A 24509-nucleotide genomic window follows, 5' to 3' on the forward strand; every position below is an offset into this window, starting at 1 on the left:
GAAATGTGGCATCTTTTGGGTCCTTTGGGCAAGGGGCAGTTCACGTGTAAGTATATATAATGTACATCGTTGTTCATAGGACTTAATAGAAGCTGTATTAGTGTTTTATAACAGTGAGTCCTGGCATTAATCCCATGGCTAAATAAAAGTTTATATCTTAGGGAACAGTATAGGATGAGCATTCCAGGTCAGTGAGAGGCTTTCCTCCCTGCTGTCCTGTACGTTCCTTCCATTTGGTTTCTCCAGCCTAAGATCTTCCCTCTGCTGTGGTCAAAGCTGGGTTGTTGGCAAATACAAGAAACAAAGTATAGAGGACACACCCCAGGCTGAGGCCTAGGCCTAGAAGTGGCAGAAATAATTTCTGCTCTCATTCTTTCAGAGTGAACATGGATACATGGCTGAACTGAACCAACAGGAAGACTGGGGAAATGGGTTAGCCAGGAGCCCAGGACAATGGGGAGCGTGAATCTGGGGAAAAGCTAGGAGTCCTTCCTCTTTCAGGTTCTGCTGAAAGATGTTTAAGTACTCTCTTAATGTTGTTTACCAAATGAAGAAAAGGATGGATTCTCCAGCCAACTTTGAAAGTTTTATCCTTTTGTTTGGGAAGAAGTCTTTGCAACCCCTGTCACTGATTACTGATGAATTACCGTTAATGCTTTCGTAATAAGACAGTCTCCTCCCCTCTGTGCATTCCAAGTCATGTGGGTAGATGGAATTCGAATGGGATTCTCAATGTGATCAATGTTCCCAAATAACATTTCACCATGTTAATATATACATTAAATAAAATGAAAATGTACTAGCTGTTGAAAAAGTTCAGAGGCTCAAGGGAGAAATAGTAATTTTCAGATATGCCATTGGAGGGGAATTGAGGAAACAGGTAGAAAACACCAGGTGCTCCCAGACTGTGGGAGTATTAGGGTACAGGGTGTCTCTAGGGTATACCAAGGAAGGCTTACATCAAGCTGAGGAACAGAGTTGGCCATTAGTGCACTTATTTCACTTGTTTTTTGCCTAAATTTACATTACGACAGGTAAATACAGTTTTATCACAAGTGCATCTTGAAGTGATTTTTAAAGCTATTATTCTGTCTAGATGCACGTTATATATATTTATCATAAAACCCTGTGTCACTCGTATATATAATCTCTACCATTTGAGTGTGTGTGTGCACACACGTGCATGTTTGTCTCAGAATGACCATGGGGGAGCACAAGACCACTCACCCAGCAAAAGCTTCGTTAACTATCTCTGGGAAGAGTAAGTTCTGTTCATACCAAGTCATCCCCGGGCAGTATTCTATTTTGATAATTTTGTTACAATTGTGAATTCTAAGCATTTACATTTTCTTCGTATGTGTACAACCAGCATTTAAACTGGGTGCGTGGTATGAGAATTCTTTTGTAATTTTATTAAATATGATTTGTGAAAAAGACCAGGGACTGAAGATGACTTGCCCATACTAATAGATTATAGGCTGTAACAAAATGTTGCTTTATATTGCCACTCCTGCAGCTGCAGTTTCGAGTGTAGTTATTATTGGCTACAATATCACCCAGGTGTTTTTTTTTTTTAATCAAAAGAAGTTCATGCTATTGACTCATTACTCCCATATTTTTTATTCTTATTGAAAATCACTAGATTTAATTCTATTGGTTTCCCTCCTGATTGAAAACATTTGAACCCGAAAAGCACAGTATTTCTTAAGACGTTTGTAACAATTCATCACGGATATGAAAATTACAATCATGCAGCATTGTGTGAGCAATGATTTAAAAAAAAAAAATTCTTTACACATATGATAAGCGGGTGACCAATGCTATCCAGGTTTGAAGATGCTGAATGTTCATATAACTGGTATTTGAAATTTTGATGTGTATAGCATTTGTTACTGAATATCAAGAATCCATTTTTTTGCTCATATAGAGTAAGTTTAAAATGGGGTCTTTTGTAGAAGCACCTATCCTGTTTAGAATGATATAACAGATGCTGAATGTTCACATATCAAACAAAATGCCAGCTTTCTGTGGAAAAGAGGTGTCAAAAAGTTTCTTTGTACCTTTAACGCATGTGATTATGTAGTACAAAATGCAGAGTTTGTAAAATTTCTTGAATATACAGGCAAAAAAATGAATAATTCAAAACAACTCATAAGTTCTACATTCTATTGTCCCTTTATAACGCAGGCAGAAGATAGCAGTGCGCTCCCAATAGAGCTGAATTTGCACAAGTTACACCTCTGAAAATGCCAGATGGTCTATGGTCTACTTTTGAGAGCTGTCACATATGTAAAGATTTGAAAAAAGAAAGACAGCTGAATGAGAGCAGTGGATCATTAAAGGGAGAGTGAGGGTCCCTAGGCATCACTTGTGTTTTAAGAAGCATTGTGTCGTTCCCATATTAGTGTGCTTTTTTTTTTTTTTAAAGCCATACACAACTTTTACACAATGAGGAGAAGAAATCTGTTTAAAGCCAAGGAGTTGGGGTTTAATCAGTGAGATGTTTTTGTTCTTTATTTGAGAATAAAACCCTGTTTCCGACTTGGTTTTACTTATAATTTTACCATAAGATTCAAGTCACACCCATGAAAAATTAGCAGTGAAGTTAAAATAAATGTTAAGATAGCTAATCTATCTAGGGTTTATCCAGTTTTAATTTGACTTACACACTGCATGTATCTGAACAAATCATAAAACTACGAAATTGTGTTAATGTTAAAGATCTGGCGTAAAGAGATAATACTCGGTTGTTACCTGACCATAATACAAACTATAGGAAAAATAATTAGGTGACAGTGAAACAAAAACGAATGTACTATCATTTATCTGCCAACAGAAATAGATATCATTTTGAAGACTGAAATGTAGATAAATCATTAAGGATATGTTTGAATACGACGCCAGCCATACCTGGTAATTTGCAAATAGTCAATTTTGATAGTAGAAAAAGGTCAGATCTGTCAATTTGAGAATTTGGTGGCAAGACATAGTTGTCTTTTACCACCTTTATTTTTATTTATTGAGAATGTTTAACTATGACATGGTAATTTTAAATTTATCTCGGATTTTAAATTTATCCATAAGGACTATGACAGGACATTTTTGATTGATAAGAAGGCTACTTAGCATGGGTCAGTTGGACATTTCAATTTAAGCAAGCTCTCAGATTGCTTGAAATATTCTTTTCAGAGAAAAAGTGGGCCAAAACATTCCATTTATTTGGCGAGATTACTGGTAAATGCTCTGAAAAGAGCACCAAATGAGGTTTAACTGTCTTCTTTGGCATCCCTTTAAATACATATGCATAACTATCCATGTTCAATAGCAGTCATTAGGATGTCATTCTAGTTGATAAAAGAAGCTAGGGGAGCAGCAGATTAATCTCTAGATCAAATGATTGCACACCCATAAGAAATAGATCTCCTTTTGCTGATGTCTTGTCCAATTTTGTTATAAGAAGGTCACATAGAGCTGCTGAACAGAGAAGTAACCTTTTTTTTTTTCATCAAGAATAAGGAGAAAACCAAAATATTTTGATATATTTCCACACCATTACTTTGTGGTTTTCCCAAATATTTAATTTTTAGATAATCATTCTCCAGTATCGCTGAAGAACCGAAAAACTGTACTGTATGAGGAGTTCATAAGTTTCATAAATCAGGTATTAATGGTAACAAGATTTGGTAGGAAAGTATGCTTTTGTTTGTTAAATAAAGAAATGAATGTCTTTAAAATTGAAATAGGCACAATCATGAGTAGAATGTTTTGATATATTAAAGATGTTTTTCTTCAAGAGACATAGGATATGTGAATAAAAATGGAAGTAAACAATGTACTAAAAACCTACTCAAATGCAAACTATCTTCTTTGTCAAAAATACATACCATTTTGGCTAATCCCCAGATCACAGATAATTAGGTCCTTTTAGACATTGTCAATGCCATGTATAATTCTTAAGCTTTGCATGCAGCACTTTTTCTAAATTGAGTTCTTAGTATTCAGATTTAATTTACATTTCATAACTGCTCATAATCATAAATGGAAAAAAAAGACTAATTAAAATAGCAGGTTTTGGTTTTGAAATTACAGGAAATTGTAAAATAGTAAAATTTTGGCAACGAATGGAATAGTTTTTGTTCTTTCTGTTGTTTTTGCTGAAGCACTATGATTGATAGCTTTGCTTAGGGGCTACTCAATCAATGTAAATGTTGATTTTAATAACCTCATTACTTAACCAGTATAAACAAATAACATTTGGGAGAGAGAGGGATCAGGGCTCTTTAGCTGCAAAAACTCGAATTCACTGTGGCTAATTTAAATTAAAAAAAAACTTACTAGTGATGTAGTTTTGGAACATTGGTGAGGTTTGGTGGGGTGGGGTACAGAGTCAATGGCCCAGAAAGAATTCTTGAGACCTCTGTGGTGCAAAAAGGTGGTTTTATTAAAGCACAGGGACAGGACCTGAGGGCAGAAAGAGCGGCAGCACGGGGTGGGGCTGGGGGGTTGTTGTGAGGAGTATCTGGTTACATACTCGGGAGTTAGGGGTAGGGAAAAAGGGAGGTTTTCGAAAGAACTTTCATATGCTAAGGAGGGCCTACAAGATACTGGAGGCCTTGCATTGTCAAGTTAAGGTTGATTTTCCCCTCCAGTAAGGCATTAATATTAAGACAGTTGAGAGCTTCCTGGAGGGATGGGGACACCCAGGAGTGGGGGCAGCGGGTGGAAATGTTGCAGGGTGTCAGCTTGTGCTTCGTCCTCAGCTTGCCTTCTGCTGCCGCCTCATTAGCACACGGACCCTCCCAGGAGTTCCAAAGCCAAGATCATTCCCATCCATTCAGTGGGGCTTCTCTGTTGACAGCCCCACTGCTGCACCATCAGCCCATGGTCCGCTAGGGAGTGAATATCAGACACTGCACCCCACTGCCAAGACCAACAAACGCCTTCTGTATCGTTTGTGCTGAGAGTTCCACCTCCCTGTTGTGGCTGGGGTCTTGCAATGGCCACTGCTGGTCTGTAAGTCATCCTTGTGCTTGGTGGAGCTTAGGTCACATATCTGCCCCCTGACTGCAGAAGAGCAGAGGACTGGGATAGAGGTATTGACTAGAAAATCTGTGAGGGTGTTCAGAAGTTCCAGGCAGCACAAATGATGAATAGTCATGTTGCAGAACCCGGACTGGATCCTGGTGGAAGAACCAAGTGGCTCTCGAGACTTTGGACGATCGGAGGTTTATTTATTAACATCTGCGGCTCAGAGGAGGAGGTTCTCCAAAGGTCTGAGCCCTGAGCACAAGCAGGGAGGGGGATTTATATCCTTCTACTTCCCCATACTTGGTACTTTTGGCGCGTGCCGGAATTGGAGTAGGAAAGAAGAACCTGGAAGGGCTTTGAGACGGGACTGGAATTCCCTTGCTGGTTTGGTCAGCCATCTTAGAGTACAATTTTTCCCTATCAGTCATCCTGCTTCTTTATGAGTCACTGTCCAAAGAATCAAATTTGTCCTTCCTTAGTATCATGGTGGTAAGTCTCTTATATTCTTTTTAAAGATTTTATTTATGTGAGAGCGAGCATGCATGCTAGAGAGCTGGGATCATGGCATGAGCTTGAAGCCAAGAGTCCCATGCTTAACCAACTGTGCCGCCCAGGCACCTCTCATATTTTTTCTTCAGTCTGAAGTGTTTTGCTTTTTATATATAGGCATTTCATGCACCTGTAATTTATCTCCATAAGGTATATATGCACTTAGATGTGCAAACACATACATATTTGGAGTGCTCTCTTCTTTTTCCGCTGGTTATTTGTGCTGGACCCATAATACATGGCTTTAGTTGCTGGAGTTTCTTAAGAAGACTGTGTAGTAAGTCAGGTGCTGCAACCCTCTTTTACTTCCTTAAAATTGCTTTAGCGATTCTTGGTTACTTTTCCTTATAAGTTTTTGGATCAGCTTCTCAAGTTCCATGTAAAAGTCTGTTGGAAATTTTATGGGAATTACACTGAACAAATAAATTGGGGGGAATGAATACTCTACACTTAGTAGGATTTTCTTTTATGTCCTTCAGTATTGTTCTGTGATTTTTTGCCAAGAATCTCCCCATTTTTTTTTTTCCTAGCTTAATTCTTAGATACTTAATGGGAGCTTTGGGAGGGGCTTTTCCCTTTATTTTATTTTTATTTTTTTGATATTGTAAAGCGTTCATTTTTTCTTGTATATTAGCTGTTTGGTTACTGTTGGCGTAGAGGAACTTTGTTGATTTTAATGTGGTTGATCTTGTATATATCTTGTTAAATTCTTAGTGTTTCAGGGTTTGTAGTCTCCTAAAATTTCCCCTAGAACATTCAAATTAGGGATGCATCTCAAAAATATTTTTTCCAGACCTATTATTTCTTTTTCATGTTATATTGCTTTCACCAGTGCCTCCAGTGTAATGTCGAATAAGAGGGATGAAGCTGAGCCACTTTTTCTTGGTCCTGACCTAAATGGGAGCATTTCTTAAGTGCTGACATTTAATTTTGGCAGATGTGTTTTATCAGATTCTACTTCCAACTTTTCATAAATGGTTTATTTTTTATACCAAATTAAAAAATAAATATAGGGAATGTTTTCTCCAGGATTCAAAATGAGATAGAAACAGTGCCTGGCTGGCTCAGTTAGAAGAACATGCAACTCCTGATCTTGGGGTCATGAGTTGGAGCCCCACACCGGGTATAGAGATTACTTCAATAAATAAAACTTTTTAAAAACATTAAAGTAAAATGAAATTGAAAAGAAGACTATTTCTTTCTATATTGTCTAGTTATGATACTTGGAGTCATTGCTTTTTTCCTTTTTTCTCAAAAGATGATTAAATATTTTATCCCAGTATCAGGGTTATTGAGATAATATTGCCATGTTTCTAGCACCAAAAAAGGGACCTGGTACATAGAAAAACAAACACTTGCTGTCTAATGAGTGTGTAATAACTTTTTCAGATTTCCAACTTAAATTTTCTTTTTTAAAAATTATTTTTATTAACATATAATGTAATATTTGCCCCAGGGGCACAGGTCTATGAATCCCAACTTAAATTTTCTTAAAAAACAAAGCAGTCTTTCCCACTATTTCATATGCCTTGTATAAAGTCACTTTTGATGACCCTGCCCCACTAACCTTTTTTACTAATTATGTTTCCTCGATGCCCATGTTTATTAGTATTTTTCCTTTTTTTTTCTCTCCATTTTGTAGAACCGTGGGTAAAGCCCGGAGCGGCGGGGAACGGGGGGAATCTGTTCCTGAATATATTTTGATGATTTTTCAAATATTTCTTTTTTAACTGGACCAACTTTTCCTGTTGTTTAGCCCAACCCCAGCGCTTGCCTCAGCTTCCAACGTGCTCACAGGAACCAACTGAGGAAGAAACCAGCAAGATAAAGAACGGGCACACAAATCTGAGAAATGGAAATGGAATTCACCACGGGGCCAAACATGTATCTGCGGAGAATCGAAGACTTTCAGCACCTGTTTCTCACAAAATGCATAGAAAAATTCAGTCCAGCTTGTCTGTAAACAGCGATATCAGTAAGAAGAGTAAAGTAAATGCTGTCTTCTCCCAAAAGACAGGCTCTTCACCTGAAGGTAAGTTGGAGATATATGCTTATTTTATTTGACCGGATGAAAATCATATTCACCAATAACTATTTGATCAAGCAAACATGAACCAAGACTCCTGCTTATATTTCAGACAAACTGGAATTTTGGTAAAATGCAACCACTCCAAAGGGAAACACAGGCTAGGAAAGGAAGTGCCAGCAGCTGACATCCCGCTTTAAAGATTATTGTCTTCTAGAGTGAGGAGTCATTACTTTAAATAGAACTGATATACTTACTGTTTTTCATACCATGTTTAAAAATATGAAGGCAACATACTGGTGGTGGATGCATGTGTTTTCTCTGTCTCTGCTTCATTTTATTATTCTGTGGTTCAGAGAGATTACTTGCTTGCATGTTTATCTTGCAAATGAGTTCTTTTATTTTATTTCAGTGTTCCAAAATTCATTGTTTATGCACCACACCCAGTGCTCCATACAGTATGTGCAAATGAGTTCTTAAATATGCAGCACTAAAATGAGAAAAGGATTTGGTGATTGTCATGTTCTTGCCAGAGAGTGGGCCATGCTAGTATCTTCCAGCCATCAGGGCTTTCACAACCAACCCCCCCACCATTCCTCACTCACTCTGCTCTGGCCTTTAGCTCCTTCCATGGAGGTACAGGGGTATTCTCTGACCTCTCAGGAGCTAATTATTATGTCCTCAGTTCTGCTCCATCCTGCCCTTGGCCAGGTCAAAGGCTAAATACTATGAACCTGAGAAAGGTTTTCTCTATTATGACACAAACCCATCTGATGACAGTGGGTTTATAACCCACAGACTTCTTTTATAAAACTAGCTTGCCATATTATATATGGATATTTTGTAAAAAGAATAGTCTCCCTACCATGTATAAGGTCCCAGATTTCTGCCAGCCTATCCGTGTTCCTCTCTTTTTCCTCTTTCCTCTCCTTTAGCAGTTCTTGGGATCCAAAAACTCAAATCTGTTTTCTAAATATAGATGTAGATGTATCTTTCCTCCCGCTCGTTGAGGTGTATCTGATTTTTTTCTTATTCCCCTTACCTTTCAATTTTAATTACCATGAAATCTTAAGTAAGGCAAATTCTGTCGATGCTTCTGTGAAGTTGGCCATGCTTATTCATAGAGATAAATTGAGTTGTAAATAGGAAATTGTATCGAGAGTTACCAGTAGTAAGTGGGAGAAAGGATATTACATTTTGGCTACAGGTGTCTCAAACTCAACTGAGGTAAAGTGTTAGGTTGATCAAATGATATGATAATAAATGGTCTGTATAGTTCTAGGTCAGTGACACTACTTTCCAAACTAATTAGATTGAAAGGGACATGATTGACACTTTAAAATGAGTTTGACATGTAAGCTGTATGGTCATCTCTGAAGCAGAGAGAGGCTGTTAACTAAACTGGCTCTCCAAGGAGTTGGGAAGGCAATGCAATTTTCTTTAGAGTATCTTTGCTTCTAGGTGATTGGGTGAAATAATTGAAATCTACTTGTTTTATACATTTGAATTTACTTATTACTGCCTTAACCTCTTATTTGCCATTTAATATTTACTTATTTTAAAGAATGCTCTCTCAGTCCAACCTGAACAGTGTGTATCAATCCAACGTGAAATAGCTTGTGGAATTTTTAGAAAATTTTTCATTATTTTCTTATTTTTAATACCACATCTGAAGTTATTTCTGATGGAAGAAGGCAGCTTCTTTTTTTTTTAAAGATTATTATTTGAGAGAGTGTGAATAGGGGGAGGGGCAGAGGGAGAAGGGAGTGTCTTAAGCAGGCTCCACGCCCAGCACGGAGCCTGACACTGGGACTCAATCCCACGACCCCAAGATCATGGCCTGAGCTGAAATCAGGAGTCAGACGTTTAACCAACAGAGCCACCCAGGTGCCCCAGGAATATAGCTTCCTAAGTAACATACAAAGGAAGAGGAGAATCAATAGTGTTGAAGAGAATTTTACTCTTCCTCTTTGTCTCCCTCTCTTTCAGTTCTTTGAGTGTGAGAGAGCAGAGATTAAGGATAATCCTGCTCTTTATCACGAAATGTTTTCCAGATTGGAGTGGAGGTCCGAGTCCTATGAAACACAAATGAAGAGGTCTAAATATATGGTAGAGTGTCCTATCCAGAACTTGGCCAGGAGGCTATAGAACTTAGCCGGTTCTATGTTCCTGGTGTGGGGATTGCTCAAATCCAGATGAAAATTTCCTTGTCCCAGTTCATGTATATTCTCCAAATTAGGTGTCCTCATGCTTTTTGATGCTATTTAAAGTTGAGCACTGACTTTCAGTTTTGAAGTTATGTTTCTTCTCTGGTAAATGTGCTGTAAGCTAAACAAAAAAGGACAGAACAGGCAGATAGCAAGTGAAAGGACCAATATTGCGAGTGTGGCCACCAGCTCGCTGGGCAACTCGGGTTTCTCTGGGGCTGCTTTCTCTAGAAATTGGTTTGGAGGAGAAATCTTCCAAGTTAGTTTGGGTTCCAAGATTCTGTGATGCTGTCCTCCCAGCAGGACTGCTGCATTGCAGGTCAAGTTTCTTGTTCAACAGAACATGGGATTCCAGGTTGAGCAGAAATGTAATACTTGCTGAATGGGACGGGGCAAGGGCAGGGATGGATTTGACGCACAGGGATGGCATCTGGATTTCAGGAGCTCTGTACGTCAGAACGGTAGGTCTTGAACACTCGATTTAGGACACGAATAAAAATGGATAAAAATTATTCAAAAAATGAGGGGTTTAATACAGTTTTCTCAGTTTTGTTTTTCTTTCTGTTTTACATTTTCTTCGATCTTTATTGTCTATGCCTGTTGCTCTCACAGTAAAATGAACAAATGAATAGCAGAGTCTTACTCACCATAAACCTCAAATCAACTAACCACAGTTTGACAATGTGTGTTTTTTCTGGACAAACGTCCCTTGTGGTTATTTTTGTGTTGCACATGAATAATAGTGACAAGCAGAGGGGCATTTTTCTGACTCAGAGGATGGAATTAGATATTTAACTATTTCATTCTGCTTCAGTACGAGAAGTAGGGACCTCTTTGCTGACAAGTTTGGGAAAACTCTTGAGATGGCGGCTCCTCGCTGCCACAGAGCTAAAGACTCACCCAGCCTTGGAATTGAGCCCGTGCGTTGGCAAGATCTCGTGAGCTCTAACCGTGGGTTAGCTACGGCGGGAGTGCAAGTAGAAATGCACACCTTCGATTCTCTTGCTAAGCTGTGTTGATTCGTCAGTTACTTCATTCTGTGTTCCTGCTGCACTCATATGATCTCCTTGTATCCTCCCCATAGCACTGTAAGTCCATCAACTCTGTGTGATTTTCTCATTGTAAATGAGGAAACTGAGGCACAGACGGGTCAAGTGAACCCACTGACAGCAGTTGGTATGTGGTAGAAATGAGATTCGACCTCAGACATTCTGGCTCCACAGCCTATGCTCCTAAGCACTGGTATTTTGCCTTCCTAGAGTTCCCTGAGATAAAGGTAATTTTGGTCATTCCAACGCTGCACCCAGTGTTGACCTGGTTACCTGTGGGTTAGGCAGGGATCTTTGTATACATGTGCCTTTCCAACTAAAAGGAATTTGCACACTTTTGCCCTATGCTTGTTTACCTTTCCCAGAGGCTGGACTCAGATGAGTCCGTTTTGTTTTTCTAATTTATCGTGGTGCCCAGCACAGTGGCTTCCTGGAGTTGTCTGCCAGTTAGTGAGTGAGGCAGTGTTTTATCTCACACACCTTTATCCTACTCTTCCTTCAAACTGGCCCTGGAAAATAAATGTGTACTCATATTCATGAAAAAATGTCATTTTAAAAAGTGCCTTTTATGCAGTAGAGGAAAAAAAATACCCATGTTGGAGAACATTGTACTTTTTATTTAAAGGTTATTAAATAGGTAGATTCCTACTTGTTTTGTATAATTAAATATTTTCATACATACTTTAATTTTCTGATTGCATCACCCAAGTGGAGAGTTTTAAGACTAAATGTTTAAGATTCTTGACCTTTGCAATAATTATATGATTTAGTATCATATAATATTCAAATTGCCAAGGGTTTTCATTAGACTCTCAGACACTTTTCTTGTCCTAGGAATGGTGAATCTTAACATTTCAGGTGTGCCAATTAGAGCCCTGTATTTTTGTAAAAATTAAGAAGTTTCAACAAAGAGGTTTTTAGAACAGACTGCATGCCTTTGGATTAAGGTGCCATTGTGTATGTACCTCCAGCTCCAGGAGCTCATTGAACAGAAATGTTGATTAAGACCATCTAGAACCTTGTAGATATGGTAGTATCTAGGATCTTTTTGTTTTGTTTCGCTTTTTAAGATTTTATTTCTTTGAGAGAGAGCATAAGCAAGGGGAAGGTTACAGAGAGAGGAGCAGGGAGGCCAGCATGGGGCCTGACCTGAAGTCAGACGCTTAACTGAGTGAGTCACCCAGGCAGCCCAGATCCATCTCATTTGTTATCACATGGACGCTCTGTGGCCTACTTTTCTTTTTTGTGGCCTACAGATTAGAACACAGATGCTGGGATCGGTCTGCTTGGGTTCAAATATTGGCTTTACCATTGTCTGATATGTCTTTGGGTAGGCTTTATGCCTCCGTGTCTTAAATGTAAAATGGGGAGGTTATTGGTCCCTACTTAATAGAATTGTTGTGAAGTGGAGTTGCTGTCGAATTCCTTGGAGTTAGAATAGCAGTCTGGCCCAGATGGAAGTGTTTGATAATGACAATTACAGCAGTGACACTTAAGGAACTCACGGGGGTTAAGAATGTTAACTTCCTTGAGAAGGCAGTGGAGACTCAGTACATCGGGTAGAAGGAGAGACATTCCAGGCTGAAGGGGTGTTATGATTTACTGTGTTTTTTCCAGAAAACCATCAGCATCTCACTGTTAAAGTGGGATTAGGAGCAGTAAGACTGGAAATGTGACAAATGGCAAGTCTACACCACCCCTAGGATGTCCTGTTCCTCTGAAGCTTTCACACAGCTTCTCAGAAGGACATCATTTTATATCCAGTGTGCATCCCTTTGAAAAAAATTCTTCTCTCCTAATGCAAAAACTCCATGGTTTTTTTTTTTTTTTTAAACCAGATGCCTTAATATTTGTTCAATATGGCTACCTAGTAAGCACCCACACAGAGACTACCTTTACCATCCTTTCATGTGTTAGAAATAACTACAACTTTAGACTTGTTGAGCCGGGATGCTACCAAGCTCTGTGAAGCCTTTGGATAGACCTAAACTCAGTCTTTGATTTTACTGGTTCTCTCTGCTTCCCTCTCTTCTAACTATTCTGTTGGCTTCCTACCTTTTTAGACTCCCCCTCCTCCCCCTTTTCTGTGTATTTCCCCTTGTATTCATAGTGCAGTAGTTTTTCATGGTCTGTAGGAGAGGGACAGGGCATGGTAATCAGGAGGAGGACAATAGGCCTGCCTTGGAGACAGGCTGGGTGGGGCACACAGCCTTCAAAGGGGATTTAACATAACTACCAGGACAGTTCGAAAAGGGCACAAGGTGATCAGATAGGTCCTGCTACCCCCTCCCCCCCCACCGACTTCCCCTATCCTTCACTCTCCATCAAAAGACTCCGTGTGTTTGAAAGTATGCCTCTACTGCAATCCTTAGAGGTCTCTGTGTGTGTGGTTAGTGGCACAGCTAAATGTCCTTGTTGCTTCTCCCCCCACCTCAGCCTGGAATGTTCTCATAATTTTCTTTTGCCTTTTTGACCTGTGCACATTTTGTTCAGAACTCAACTTGGGCATCATCTCCTGATGCCAGTTGTGAGCTAATTGCCTCTCTTCTGTGTTCCCGTTGCACATTCCCCATACGCAAGGGTACTCAAGTTTATCTGTCTTCCGGCACTAAAACCTAATCTCACTGAAGGCAAAACTTCTGCCTTCTTCTAATTTCCAGCAGAGCCTAGAATCTGGCTTGTAGTCAGTGTTCAGCCGATGTTGAAGCAAGTAAGGAGTATAAATCTGAGAACACAAGTACCTGTTCCTTAACATTTTATAGACATTATAGTTGAAACCTCAGAGTGGCCGAAATCATCAAGGGCGAAAATGTGGAGCCATAGGAGTGCAAATATCTGAGGTCAGAGTGAGGCGAGAAGAAACTCCACTGAGGCAGGACTGGAACTCAGAACTTCTGCCTCTCACCCCCATCGTTTCCTCATCATTCCTTGAGGTTTTCAGTCCACAACATGTTCCAACTCCTAAAGCCAGAAAGAAAGGTAAAATTCAAATTGAATTGTTCGTTTTCAGTTACATAATATTATAAATCTTATATTCATTTTCCCCCCATAAAAATGTCAGTTTTGCCTGTAATTATAGAAGTACAAGTATTTTAGTGGACAAATAATGGGATTTTATGATATGACCATAGTGTTATAATCTGAGCTTCCAGAAACAAACTTTCTGTGGCTTTGGCAAAATATGTCCCTGCAATCCTCAAAATACTTAATTTGCTTGGATGATGTTTTGTTTTGTGCTGTTTTCCCAGGCACAGTGCCTTCCATTCCATGTCAAAATGATTGTGTGGGAGAAAGGTTTAGAATTCTGCTTTCCGAGGCAGTATTTGCCAGTCCAGTGGAAAACAGGCTTTTAGTAAATTTTACTGCTCAACTAACAAACTAAATGGAATAACAGTAATACAATGGGAGGGGTGTGTGAGCCAGGAAGGCCTGATCAAAGTTGACAGTGTCAAAGTATAAATCATTCTGCATATATAAATCATTTTGCTCACTTGAGATATTTAATCAGCTGTGGTTTTTTTTTAATTGGACAGATTATCTATCCAAAGTATTTATAAATGGTAAGTGTGTCTTTAGGGCTAAATGCAAATATTTGAACACACGTCTTTAGAGTTGAGAAAAATAGGTTAACTCTGTAATTTATGTTCTAGATTAAATTATTCCCATACCCATCAGTTTGATGAGGAGCACAGGAAAGATTTTATAAGGTCCTGAAATACATATAACTTAACATTTGAAACACCTTAGATTGCTTCTTTAAAAGAGCTGAGCATGGGGCAGGCGCCTGGGTGGCTCAGTGGGTTAAAGCCTCTGCCTTTGGCTCGGGTCATGATCCCAGGGTCCTGGGATTGAGCCCGGCATCGGGCTCTCTGCTCCGTGGAGAGCCTGCTTCCTCCTCTCTCTCTGCCTGCCTCCCTGCATACTTGTGATCTCTGTCTGTCAAATAAATGAATAAAAATAATTAAAAAAAAAATAAAAAATAAAGGAGCTGAGCCCTTTGCAGGCCCGGTGAAAGGAGAGAGGCCATCAGCTAGGTATGCATTTCACCTCCTTTACCTTTGGCTTTTGGGTTTTGTAGACAAGTTGCTTAGACCACTGCTCTAACAATTTAAATGAACTTAGCATTCACTTAGGAGGTGGGTCGGGAGGAAATTAAACAATGGAGATACAGATAGATTGGCCAGGAAGCTCTGGGGTGTGGGGTGGCAGAGTGAAGAGACTGTTCAGAAACCCAGCTTCAGAAGAATAGGCTCAATGGAAAAACTGAATAAATCTACGACCTTACGACCATCGCTTTAATTTTTGCATTCGTAGTGAAAAGTTTCAGTGGTGTTTTTAATAGGTCAGACAGCACTGGGCAGGTACAGCAGTGAGGCTGTTCTGAGATAAATATTTGCAACCCTGTGACTTGTGCTGAAGGTGAGCACCAAGAACCAGAGGTTTTCTTCAGGGTGTCAGGATTAAGTGCTGGGTCCCAGGGTTAAAAGTGAGTAGAGCTGAACAGCAGTCAGACATTCATCCTAATGGGGACTGACCTTAGTTTTCTCTTTCAATTAGTTGGAAAAATGAACAGAAATTAGGAAATCATGTGCAGCTCAGTGTAGCTTGAGGATGACCAGAAGTTGAGTTTTAGAAATGTTGAATTTCAAATGATAATATATAATCCAAGAGCATTTGGAAATACATGCTTGGAGCTTGGGAGGAGTTAGAAGCAAGTATGCTAACTTACATTCTCACAGAATACTTGACATTGTGAATTTGGATGAGTTTTCTTAAGAGATTGAAGAGAAAAGATCAGATGGCTGAAAGCTAAGTGATTCAGGGATCACTGGAGGCCAGCCAGTTTGGTGGGCTGGGAATGGGAGTTCAGCTTGTGCACTTGGGAGGAATCCCATGGAAAGTTCAGACTCCTTTTCATAGGTGATGTCAAATAGAGAAAGTCAGAGTGAGGCCAAGACACTGAGAAGATAACCTACAGGAGAGGTCAGAGGCAAAGATAGGAGGATGATTATCTTGCTGAGGGGGGAAAAGGGGAAAGGGTAGTGTCATGGAAAGAATGTCTTAGGAAAAGGCTGCACTGGATAATTGACAGGTTCAGCAGGATGAATACTGAACTAATTCTGTTGGATTTCATTGTGGACGTCATTGGGTGACCTAATTTAGAGCCATTTCACAGAGCACCCAGAATGATGTGGGCAGTGGAATGCTGAGGAAACACACTGATAACAATAGTTCTAGAAAGGCTATAGTCCAGAATGGAAGTGTGGGTCCAGGGAGGTGGTTTTGTTTTAAGAGGGGAAAGCTTTGAATGTGTCTACATTTCAGTAGAAAGGATCTAGGAGAGTGGCAAAGTTTGACTTATATAAAAAGGTAGTAACATTAACTTCTTGAAGAATTCAGCTCTTGAGTTCAGTTATCAAGCCAGACAACTGAGCGACCCAAGAAGCATTTACTGAATTGATAACCTAGATGACTCTACTCTGTTGTGTGGTTGGTTAATCTTAGAAGCCTTTTGAGTAACTTCTATGGAATGGCTGGGTATGAGGAAATGTGACTTCAAGTGATTAAAAGCCTATCTCAAGCCCTCACTCCTACCTCATTCCAGGAACACTAACTGGCATTGAATGGAAGGCATGGACAGGGTGGGCAGTTAGGATTCTGTGTTCCAAATTTCTTGTTTATGGGTTTTTTTTAAATATATTTTATTTATTTATTTGACAGAGAGATCACAAGTAGGCAGGCAGAGAGAGCGAGGGGTAGGCAGGGTCCCTGCTGAGCAGAGAGCCTGATGTGGGGCTGGATCCCAGGACTCTGATATCATGACCTGAGCCAAAGGCAGAGGCGTTGACCATTGAGTCACCCAGGTGCCTCCAAATTTCTCACTGTTATATTTTGGACCACAAGTTGATGGAAATTTAGAATTGAATTTAAATCATAGCTTATATATAAGTATATAAGTAGTGTATATATATATATGTGTGTGTGTGTGTGTGTGTGTGTGTGTATAGTATAAGAAAGGAAATACAACATCAACAAGTAAAAAAAGCAGTTAAACAGTTACAAGAAAAATATAAAAAAGATTAGTAAGGAAACTACTGCATAATCCAGAAAAATAGAAGACAGGTTAATTTTAAAATGTATGTAAAGTAAATTTATCTTTTAATGTGGCCTACTCTTAACTGAATTACTATTGCAGGCAAAAGGTTGAAAAGGTTAAGACCTAACCTGTAATAAATTGGAATATTGATTATGATAGTCTCTTACACAGTGATTCATTTTTCGTTCATGGGCTTGAGAATCTGACAAAAGTTGTGATTCTTTTCCTCCTGTTTTTAAGAAAGATGGCAATGGAATCCTGTTATCTCTTTTGTTGTTCCCAGAAGTAAAGACATTGGACACCTTCGTACATTTCACTCTAAAATCAAATGTCTTTAAGACATTTGAATAGCAAAGGGAGAGCAGATAACGGGGATGCTGATGAGCTATTGTTAGGGTTTTGAACAGATGAAGGACATGATCTAACTTAGCATTTTTAAGCATTACCTGCCTCTGGTGCTGAGAGTTCACTATAGGCCCATGAGGGCTGAAGGTGGAAGCCTGCCTTATGTCTCCCACAGTAATTCAGATGGAAGATGGCTGGGTTGGACCAGGGTGGCAGTGGTGGAGGTGGTGAGATATTGCACAGGAAGGTATTTTGAAGGCCAGACTAAGTTACTGAATGCTAAGATTTCAGTGTGAGAGACAAAGTTAAGGATGACTCCCATGTTTTTTTGGCCTAAGCAGTCTCAAGTAATGAGTTCTTATTAATGGAGATGAGAAGGCTACTGGACAAACAGGGTTTCATTGGTGGAGGAAGATAAGGATTTTAGTCATGGCCATGGATCTGAGATACCCTTTATTTAAGTGGTGATGTGAAAGGAGGAGTTGAATTCAGAGGAATGGTCTGCACCCCAAGAGATATATTTTATGAGCCATCATAGACTCATATAAGGTATAGAATGTTTGGTGGACGGCATCCCCTAGGGCTGGGGTTCTCAGCCCTGGCACCTGGGTATCTGGAGTAAGAGATTCTGGGCAAAAAATATAGGAAGTAAATTACCACTCTCTGGGTTTGTCCCAAGAAATTCTAATTCATCTGGAATGCGGTATGGGTGGCTAAGTTATCAGTATCCTTTAGAAGCTCCCCACAGGATTTCAATATGCATGCAGAGTTAAGAACTACTGCACAGGATGCAGGAGTCCTGGACTACTCTTATATAGAGAGGTCAGAAAAGGAAGAGGAACCATTTAAAAAAAAAAAAAAAAAAAAAAGGATGAGTAACTGGTGATCGAGAAGGCACCATGAAAGAGGGACAGCTTGGAAACCAAATGACCCTTGACATTGTCCTGTGAGGGTCACTGGTGACCTTCATGCTTTTGGTGTTGTGATGGGGACAAAGTCTGATTGAAGATGGTTCTAAAGAGAATGAAAAGAGAGGAATTAAAGATGGCAAGTCTAGCCTACTCTCGTTCAAGGAATTTTACTGAAGGGGAATGTTTTTAGAAATGGGAGATATTGGTTGCCTGTTACTGATAATGAGCTACTTAAGGTGAGAGAAGGATGCCCTGGAGTAGGAGAGAGGGGAGGAGATCTGTTACAAAGTGCCTTAGGTTGTAGTTAATGATATATGTATGTATATTACATTCTTCACAGGTTCTATTTATTTATTTGTTTTTTTAAAGATTTTATTTATTTGAAAGAGAGAGAGAGAGAGATCACAAGTAGGCAGAGAGGCAGGCAGAGAGAGAGGGGGAAGCAGGTTCCCTGCGGAGCAGAGAGCCTGATGTGGGGCTCGATCCCAGGACCCTGAGATCATGACCTGAGCCGAAGGCAGAGGCTTAACCCACTGAGCCACCCAGGCACCCCCTTCAGAGGTTTTACAGTGTTAAAAGAAAGCAGGCAGGTGCTATAAGGTGATCTTACCAAGTGTCTCCTACGAATAAGCACTGTACTACTGTGGGCCCTATTCCCTGAGCCGGGTATCTCTCAGGTGACCAGTAGGATGTGGCATGGATTTGCAGTTTTGGAAACCTTCCACTTTAAGAAAATATTTTATCATTTGGAATGATGCTAATTATGATAAAAGTTTCCATTCGTTTTAGAGGGATTTCAAAGAATTATTTCATAGTTATAATAATAGCACTAGACACTGCGTAATACTACAATTCTCAAAGGGGGAAGTTTTTGGGAAAAGATACAGAATGTGCAGGATGTTTTGAATCTTCTGACAAAAACTGGCTGATGACTCATGAGTCTCTTGCAATTTGTTAAGTATACAGAGGGAAAATAGTATCAAAGTATTGCTCATTGGATATAATTTTTGTCTTCAAATATCAGAGGTGACAACTCACAGCAAAACTTTATCTCAGATGCTCACGATAAATCAAGACATTTTTCTTTCACTTTAACCTAAAATTTACTTTAGCTATAGAATTAGCGTTGTAAAAAAAAAAAAATTCTGAAGGTTTGAAGAATAAAAATATTTAAATAAGCTAATGAACTGAAGATAATACTGATGTGTAATCCATACTTTAATTTATGTCCAAATATCCTGTGGTCTCTCCACTGACAATCTGGAAGAAAGAGAAAATTCAAAATGTTAAGTTTAACTGGGTTATATTCTTTTTCCTCTGACTTCAACTAAAACTGTTTTTGATGAATACTATATTGTGTATTTTTTGTCTTGGTGCCTTCATAGTTTTCCTGGGGTCTTTTTGCCTCATGTTGTATTATGTTCTTTGAATTCTTTCCTTTGTTTGCCGGCACTGTCATCTCAATCTACTTAAAAAAAAAAAATCTATTGTTTCACTGTCTAAATACACACTAAAAAAAGTTGGTGCCGAAGGAACAGGAACAAAAGGGTGTCCTTCATCTCTAGGAATAGGTCTGTTTTGTCCCTAGAGAAGCTTCTATCTTTGCAGATCTGGCCTGCAAGCCAAGTTTTGTCTCAGTTGAGTTGTTACTCCAAAGTACACCTTCCATAGCTCTCTCCATCTGCTTGTCTTTCTCATCGCCCACCCCCCTCATCTGTCTTTCCCCTCATTTTTCTGTCTTTCTCCCCCACTCAGAAGTTTTGCATGATTTCATTGAAGAATTTATTGCTATTCAGAAGAACCCAAATGGCAGTGACTTCAAAGTGATGTTTTAATAGTATTTTCTAATAAGTTTATTCTTAGCTTGTATATTTGTGAGTTTGGGTACATGGAGATTTTCAGAGCTATTTCTTTTAAGCTGAGACCCACGTTTTTTTTTTTAAATAATGATTTATTTTTCTAGATTGAATTAAGCTCTGGTGATATTTGAGTTGTCTTTCAGGATACATAGTTACTTCATGGAATTACACAGGGACATTTGAGAATGTAATTTTAAAAGATCAATTGAAGTAACACAGAAATATATACAGTTTCTCTTAGAAATGTTTTCACTAATACCAATATATAGTGTTAAACTAGTACAGTTTTTGAGGACCTTTTTGTAATTAATTTGTATAATTCTCAATTAGTATAGTATAAAATAGGGTAGAGGAGGAGCTGATAGTATAAATTTGCCTTATTTCTGAAAAAAATCTTGGAAGGCATTCATTTTTTCTTATATAGAAGGTTTAAGTTGAATACAGTAGGAAGCTTTTTGAAAGATTCACTAGGATCCTCCAGTTGAGAGGTTCCTAGTTTTGGGAGAGGTCTATGACTTTCACTTAACTTCTATACTTGAAATCTAGCATTTCCTTCATTTATAAATGGAAGTAATAAACTTCAGTAGCATTAATAGTACCTCTGACTCTGTCACTGATATTTTCATATCCTATTACCATTGTTGCAGAAATCCTGAAATACTGTTTATGCTAATCACTACTGTAAAATTATAGTAGTTATCAGATGACCACAGAATCTTGTTATTGATGTGTGAGAAAAAACACATACTTAACAATACTTTTATTCCACTTTTAATAACTATTTCAACATAATTGGTTTCCTATGAAATCATTTCTGTTTTACACATTTAAAAATCTTTTGTCCATGGCATGCAAAAAAACAAAAAGTGCTCTACCCTCCTTTGCTACATCCTAAGCATTCTTTGTAAGCATAATTTCCTTTGTAATCCTGCATTTCTGTGTGTAGTTTTCATAATGCAGAGAATGCAGATTTTTTAATAGCTTTTTTTGGCTCACATGAAATTGGAGTAAGTGTAAAAGACATATCCAAATTTCCACCGTGAAAAACTGTTAAATAGTAAGTAGCCGTTGTTCTCATGTTTACCTTTTCATGCATACTTTTGTAAAATTATTTGTTTTTTAACGGAGCATAGTCAACAATATTGGGATACAGAGGCATGGAGAAAATTATTTCTGTGGTTTTGCATGCCACAATTTGGGTAATGTTAACTCTCCATAAAAAATACAGGAGAAAACAGAAGTCAACAACCTAGTGAGAATTTTGTTTCCGTGGTCTCAGAGAAATCTTCCTAAGAGATTTTAATTGATATATAACAACAGTGTGGCTTCAGGCCCTCTTCCCAGCACAGGACCCTGGTAGTTTGTACTGGCTTCCCTACTTCTTGTACACTTGACCAAAGCGAAAATGTCAAGTGGTGGACGCTGGCTCGGGAGGTAGAGGAGGCAATTAGAAGAAAATATGGAATAATTAGAAAACAGTTTGCTCAGGTAAGTTAATGATATTCCTTCCTTTGACAGGGAAAATATTCATACAAATAAATAGTTGTCTCCTCAAAGATTTAAAAATCCAGGAATTGGGGGGGAAATGTGAAGATAATTGAAAGAAAAGAGCAAAATGGATTAATACACTAGTTTCCCAAAGACATATTAAACCTGCCTAAATTTCTACTCTGAATTCTCTTGGGAAATCAAAGTGGAAGAACTGGACCTCTTGGGGAATAATATCCTCATAACATAACATAATTTAAAGTTGACACTAGACGCTGAAGTTTGTTTTTTTTTTCCTAATAATTATGCTCAGTGAGGGATGCAGAAATTGCATTTTGGAATGACAGAAGAGCAGTTCTTTTAGAAAGAACTTTTCAATGTCTGTGGTAGCTCTCTCCCGGAAAACGTGTTCTGTGGAGTGACAGGAGAAGATGAAGTAAAACCAAAAGTCATCTCCGCCTCAGGCCATACAAATGAATTTCATAAAGTCAACAGGTATTTAAGGATTTGCCCTGTGCCCAGGCTTGGGTACGAGAGTGTGTAGAGCAGTCCCATTTTATTTCTTAATCTAGTGCTTTTGGTTATTCGGTCACTTATTTCTGACTAAAAGTATAATTTTTTACCAAGTATGAACATACTAGCTCTTGAACCTCAGTGGACCCATTATGTGTGTGTGTGTGTGTGTGTGTGTGTGTGTGTGTGTGTATGTAAATAAAATTAGGCCTCCCAAATATCATCTTCCTAACTGATCCTCAGATCCCTTGCTAAACCTCCTAACTTGCTTAAGACCCTCGCCTTCTGGCATACCTGCCTTTCAGAACCAAAATCTAGACTTTTTCAACATCTCTCCATACCAGGGAGCTGAGCACTACTGAGGAAACCTAAACCTCCATAAAAATCACCATCATGACCCATGTGTGATCTTGGGTCTCAACCAGCTTTTCAGAATCCCTCAGCAGACCTTCGGCATGCCCCTCATTCATTCAACATCACCAAGCTTGCTCGGGGGCAGGCACACTGCTGGGGACTGGGACACCGCAGTGGGCTATGCAGACAAGCAGACCTGCTCTCTCTGTTTTCCACAATGGCTGCTCTATTCTGTTGCCACTCTCTTTAAATGAAATTCTTGGAAGCTTTCCCTCACTCTCCAGGGGCAGGAGATGCTTTCTCTGCATAGATTTCTTGAAAGGATATCTGCATTTGCTGTCTCTACTTCCTCATTTTTCAATTACTCGTCTTCCCACTGCTCTTCAGTTTCCCTGTCACATCACTGAAATGTCTCTGGCTAAGCACCGTATTTGACACAATCTCCTTGAAATCTTTTTCTTTCTTGCTTCTACGTCCCCTCCATTCCCTGGAGTTTCTACATCCTTAGTAAGTCCTCAGTTTTTCTCAAGTGATGTCATTCTCCCTGGACAACTTTATAATTTCATTCGTTATAAGAGTTTCAGCCACGAGTGGCTTCCTACCCTGGATCTGTCTCTTACACTCTAGGCCCGTGTCTCCACTCTTGTCCAAATGTCCACCTCTTGAACATTCCCTTTTGAGTATCTTCAGACTGCCATGTCTATTATTACTTTTTAAATAGGTTCCTTTAAGTAGTTTCCATGGCCAGTGTGGAGCCCATGGCCAGTGTGGAGCCCAGTGTGGGACTTGAACTCACAACCCTGAGATAAAGATCAGAGCTGAGATCAAGAGTCAGAAGCTTAATTGACTGAGCTATCCTGGCACCTCCCCAAAGTATTTTAAACCACACTATTTTTCTTTCTATGTTTCTTTCTTGGTAAATGGCCCCAGAAACCAGGGAGTCATACTTCACTATTTTCTAACCATCACTGCCTCATCTGTTGTCTTATCAACTCCTACGAATCCGAGGACCCCCATTATATTCCTTAAAGTCACCTTACCTAACCCTTCTGACACCATATTATTATCATTGATGTTGCTCCTGCCTCCTCCTTTCCAAAATGGAAAATTGAGGGTTTTCTCTGCCCCAAAAATGTTGAGCCACTTGCATTTCTAAAACTATCTTGTTCTTCGTGTGCCTTTGAATAACCTCTGGACTACCTGGAGCCACCTTTACCTTCTCTTCACCCAACACATGCCCTGGGCTCACCTGCTTCTGGGGCTTAGCCAGCTTGGGGCCCCACACATATTCAGCATTCGTTACCTTTCCACTGTACTTAGACTGCTGTGTGAAGCCAAGTAATGGCTCTTGTTCAAGGCCAAGAAAAGACCCTGAGCTAGACTTAAACAGAAATCTTGTAACCGGAAAGAATCTGGAGATCATTTTCTTCTGCATTATATGCATATAGACACTGAGTGAAATGATTTGTTCAAGGTCATTTAGCCAATTAGTGACAGAGTCAAGACAAGTCAAGACTTAGAAAATAGAATGTCATTTCCTGGTCGCTAGAAGCCTCACCAAACCCAAACAGACAAACACCACAGACACTTGTGGTATTCCTCCCAGTCGTTCTGGCATTTGCTGGCCTGAATGGGCAGCCTAGGTAATGAACTGTGACTCAGGGAAACCTCAGCGGGGTTGGGGGGTGGGGGGGGTGAAGTGCAGAGCAGTGAGAGGCAGCACAATAAGAGTTTTTTTGTTTTTTTTATCATCTTTTCTATGATTTAAAATAACGAGGCTACAGAATTTGTTTTGGATGAGAAAACCAGGTTTGTCAGTATTAGGGTCCTTGCAAACAACATGTTCTTGGATTTTCTTGGCTCTGAAATTGTTTGTACACTAAATTAAGGTGGAGGTATTTATACCTTATAATTTCAATGTCATGCTGTCCTGTTCATCTGAGGCTTAAAAAAAAAAAAAACAAAAACCCAAATGGTATTAATAGATAACATGGGTGGAGAGGGAGGGATGTGGAAAGAGTAACAATGCCATCACTGATTCACAAATTAATTCCATAAATAGCAGGATTTACCTCCTGTGCAC

The 24509-nt window shown here is 39.2% G+C and overlaps 1 protein-coding gene across 1 annotated transcript in view; it reads left to right on the forward strand.

Annotated features, from left to right (window-relative positions):
* Nucleotides 1–24509, forward strand: part of MDFIC (MyoD family inhibitor domain containing) — an 89658-nt gene that overhangs the window by 46135 nt on the left and 19014 nt on the right. Inside the window, 1 exon segment of the mRNA XM_053447784.1 lies at nt 7334–7609. Within this exon segment, the coding sequence (XP_053303759.1) occupies nt 7334–7609 (276 nt within the window).

Source organism: Lutra lutra, chromosome 11 (assembly GCF_902655055.1).
Source record: "Lutra lutra chromosome 11, mLutLut1.2, whole genome shotgun sequence".
Taxonomy (NCBI): Eukaryota; Metazoa; Chordata; class Mammalia; order Carnivora; family Mustelidae; genus Lutra; species Lutra lutra.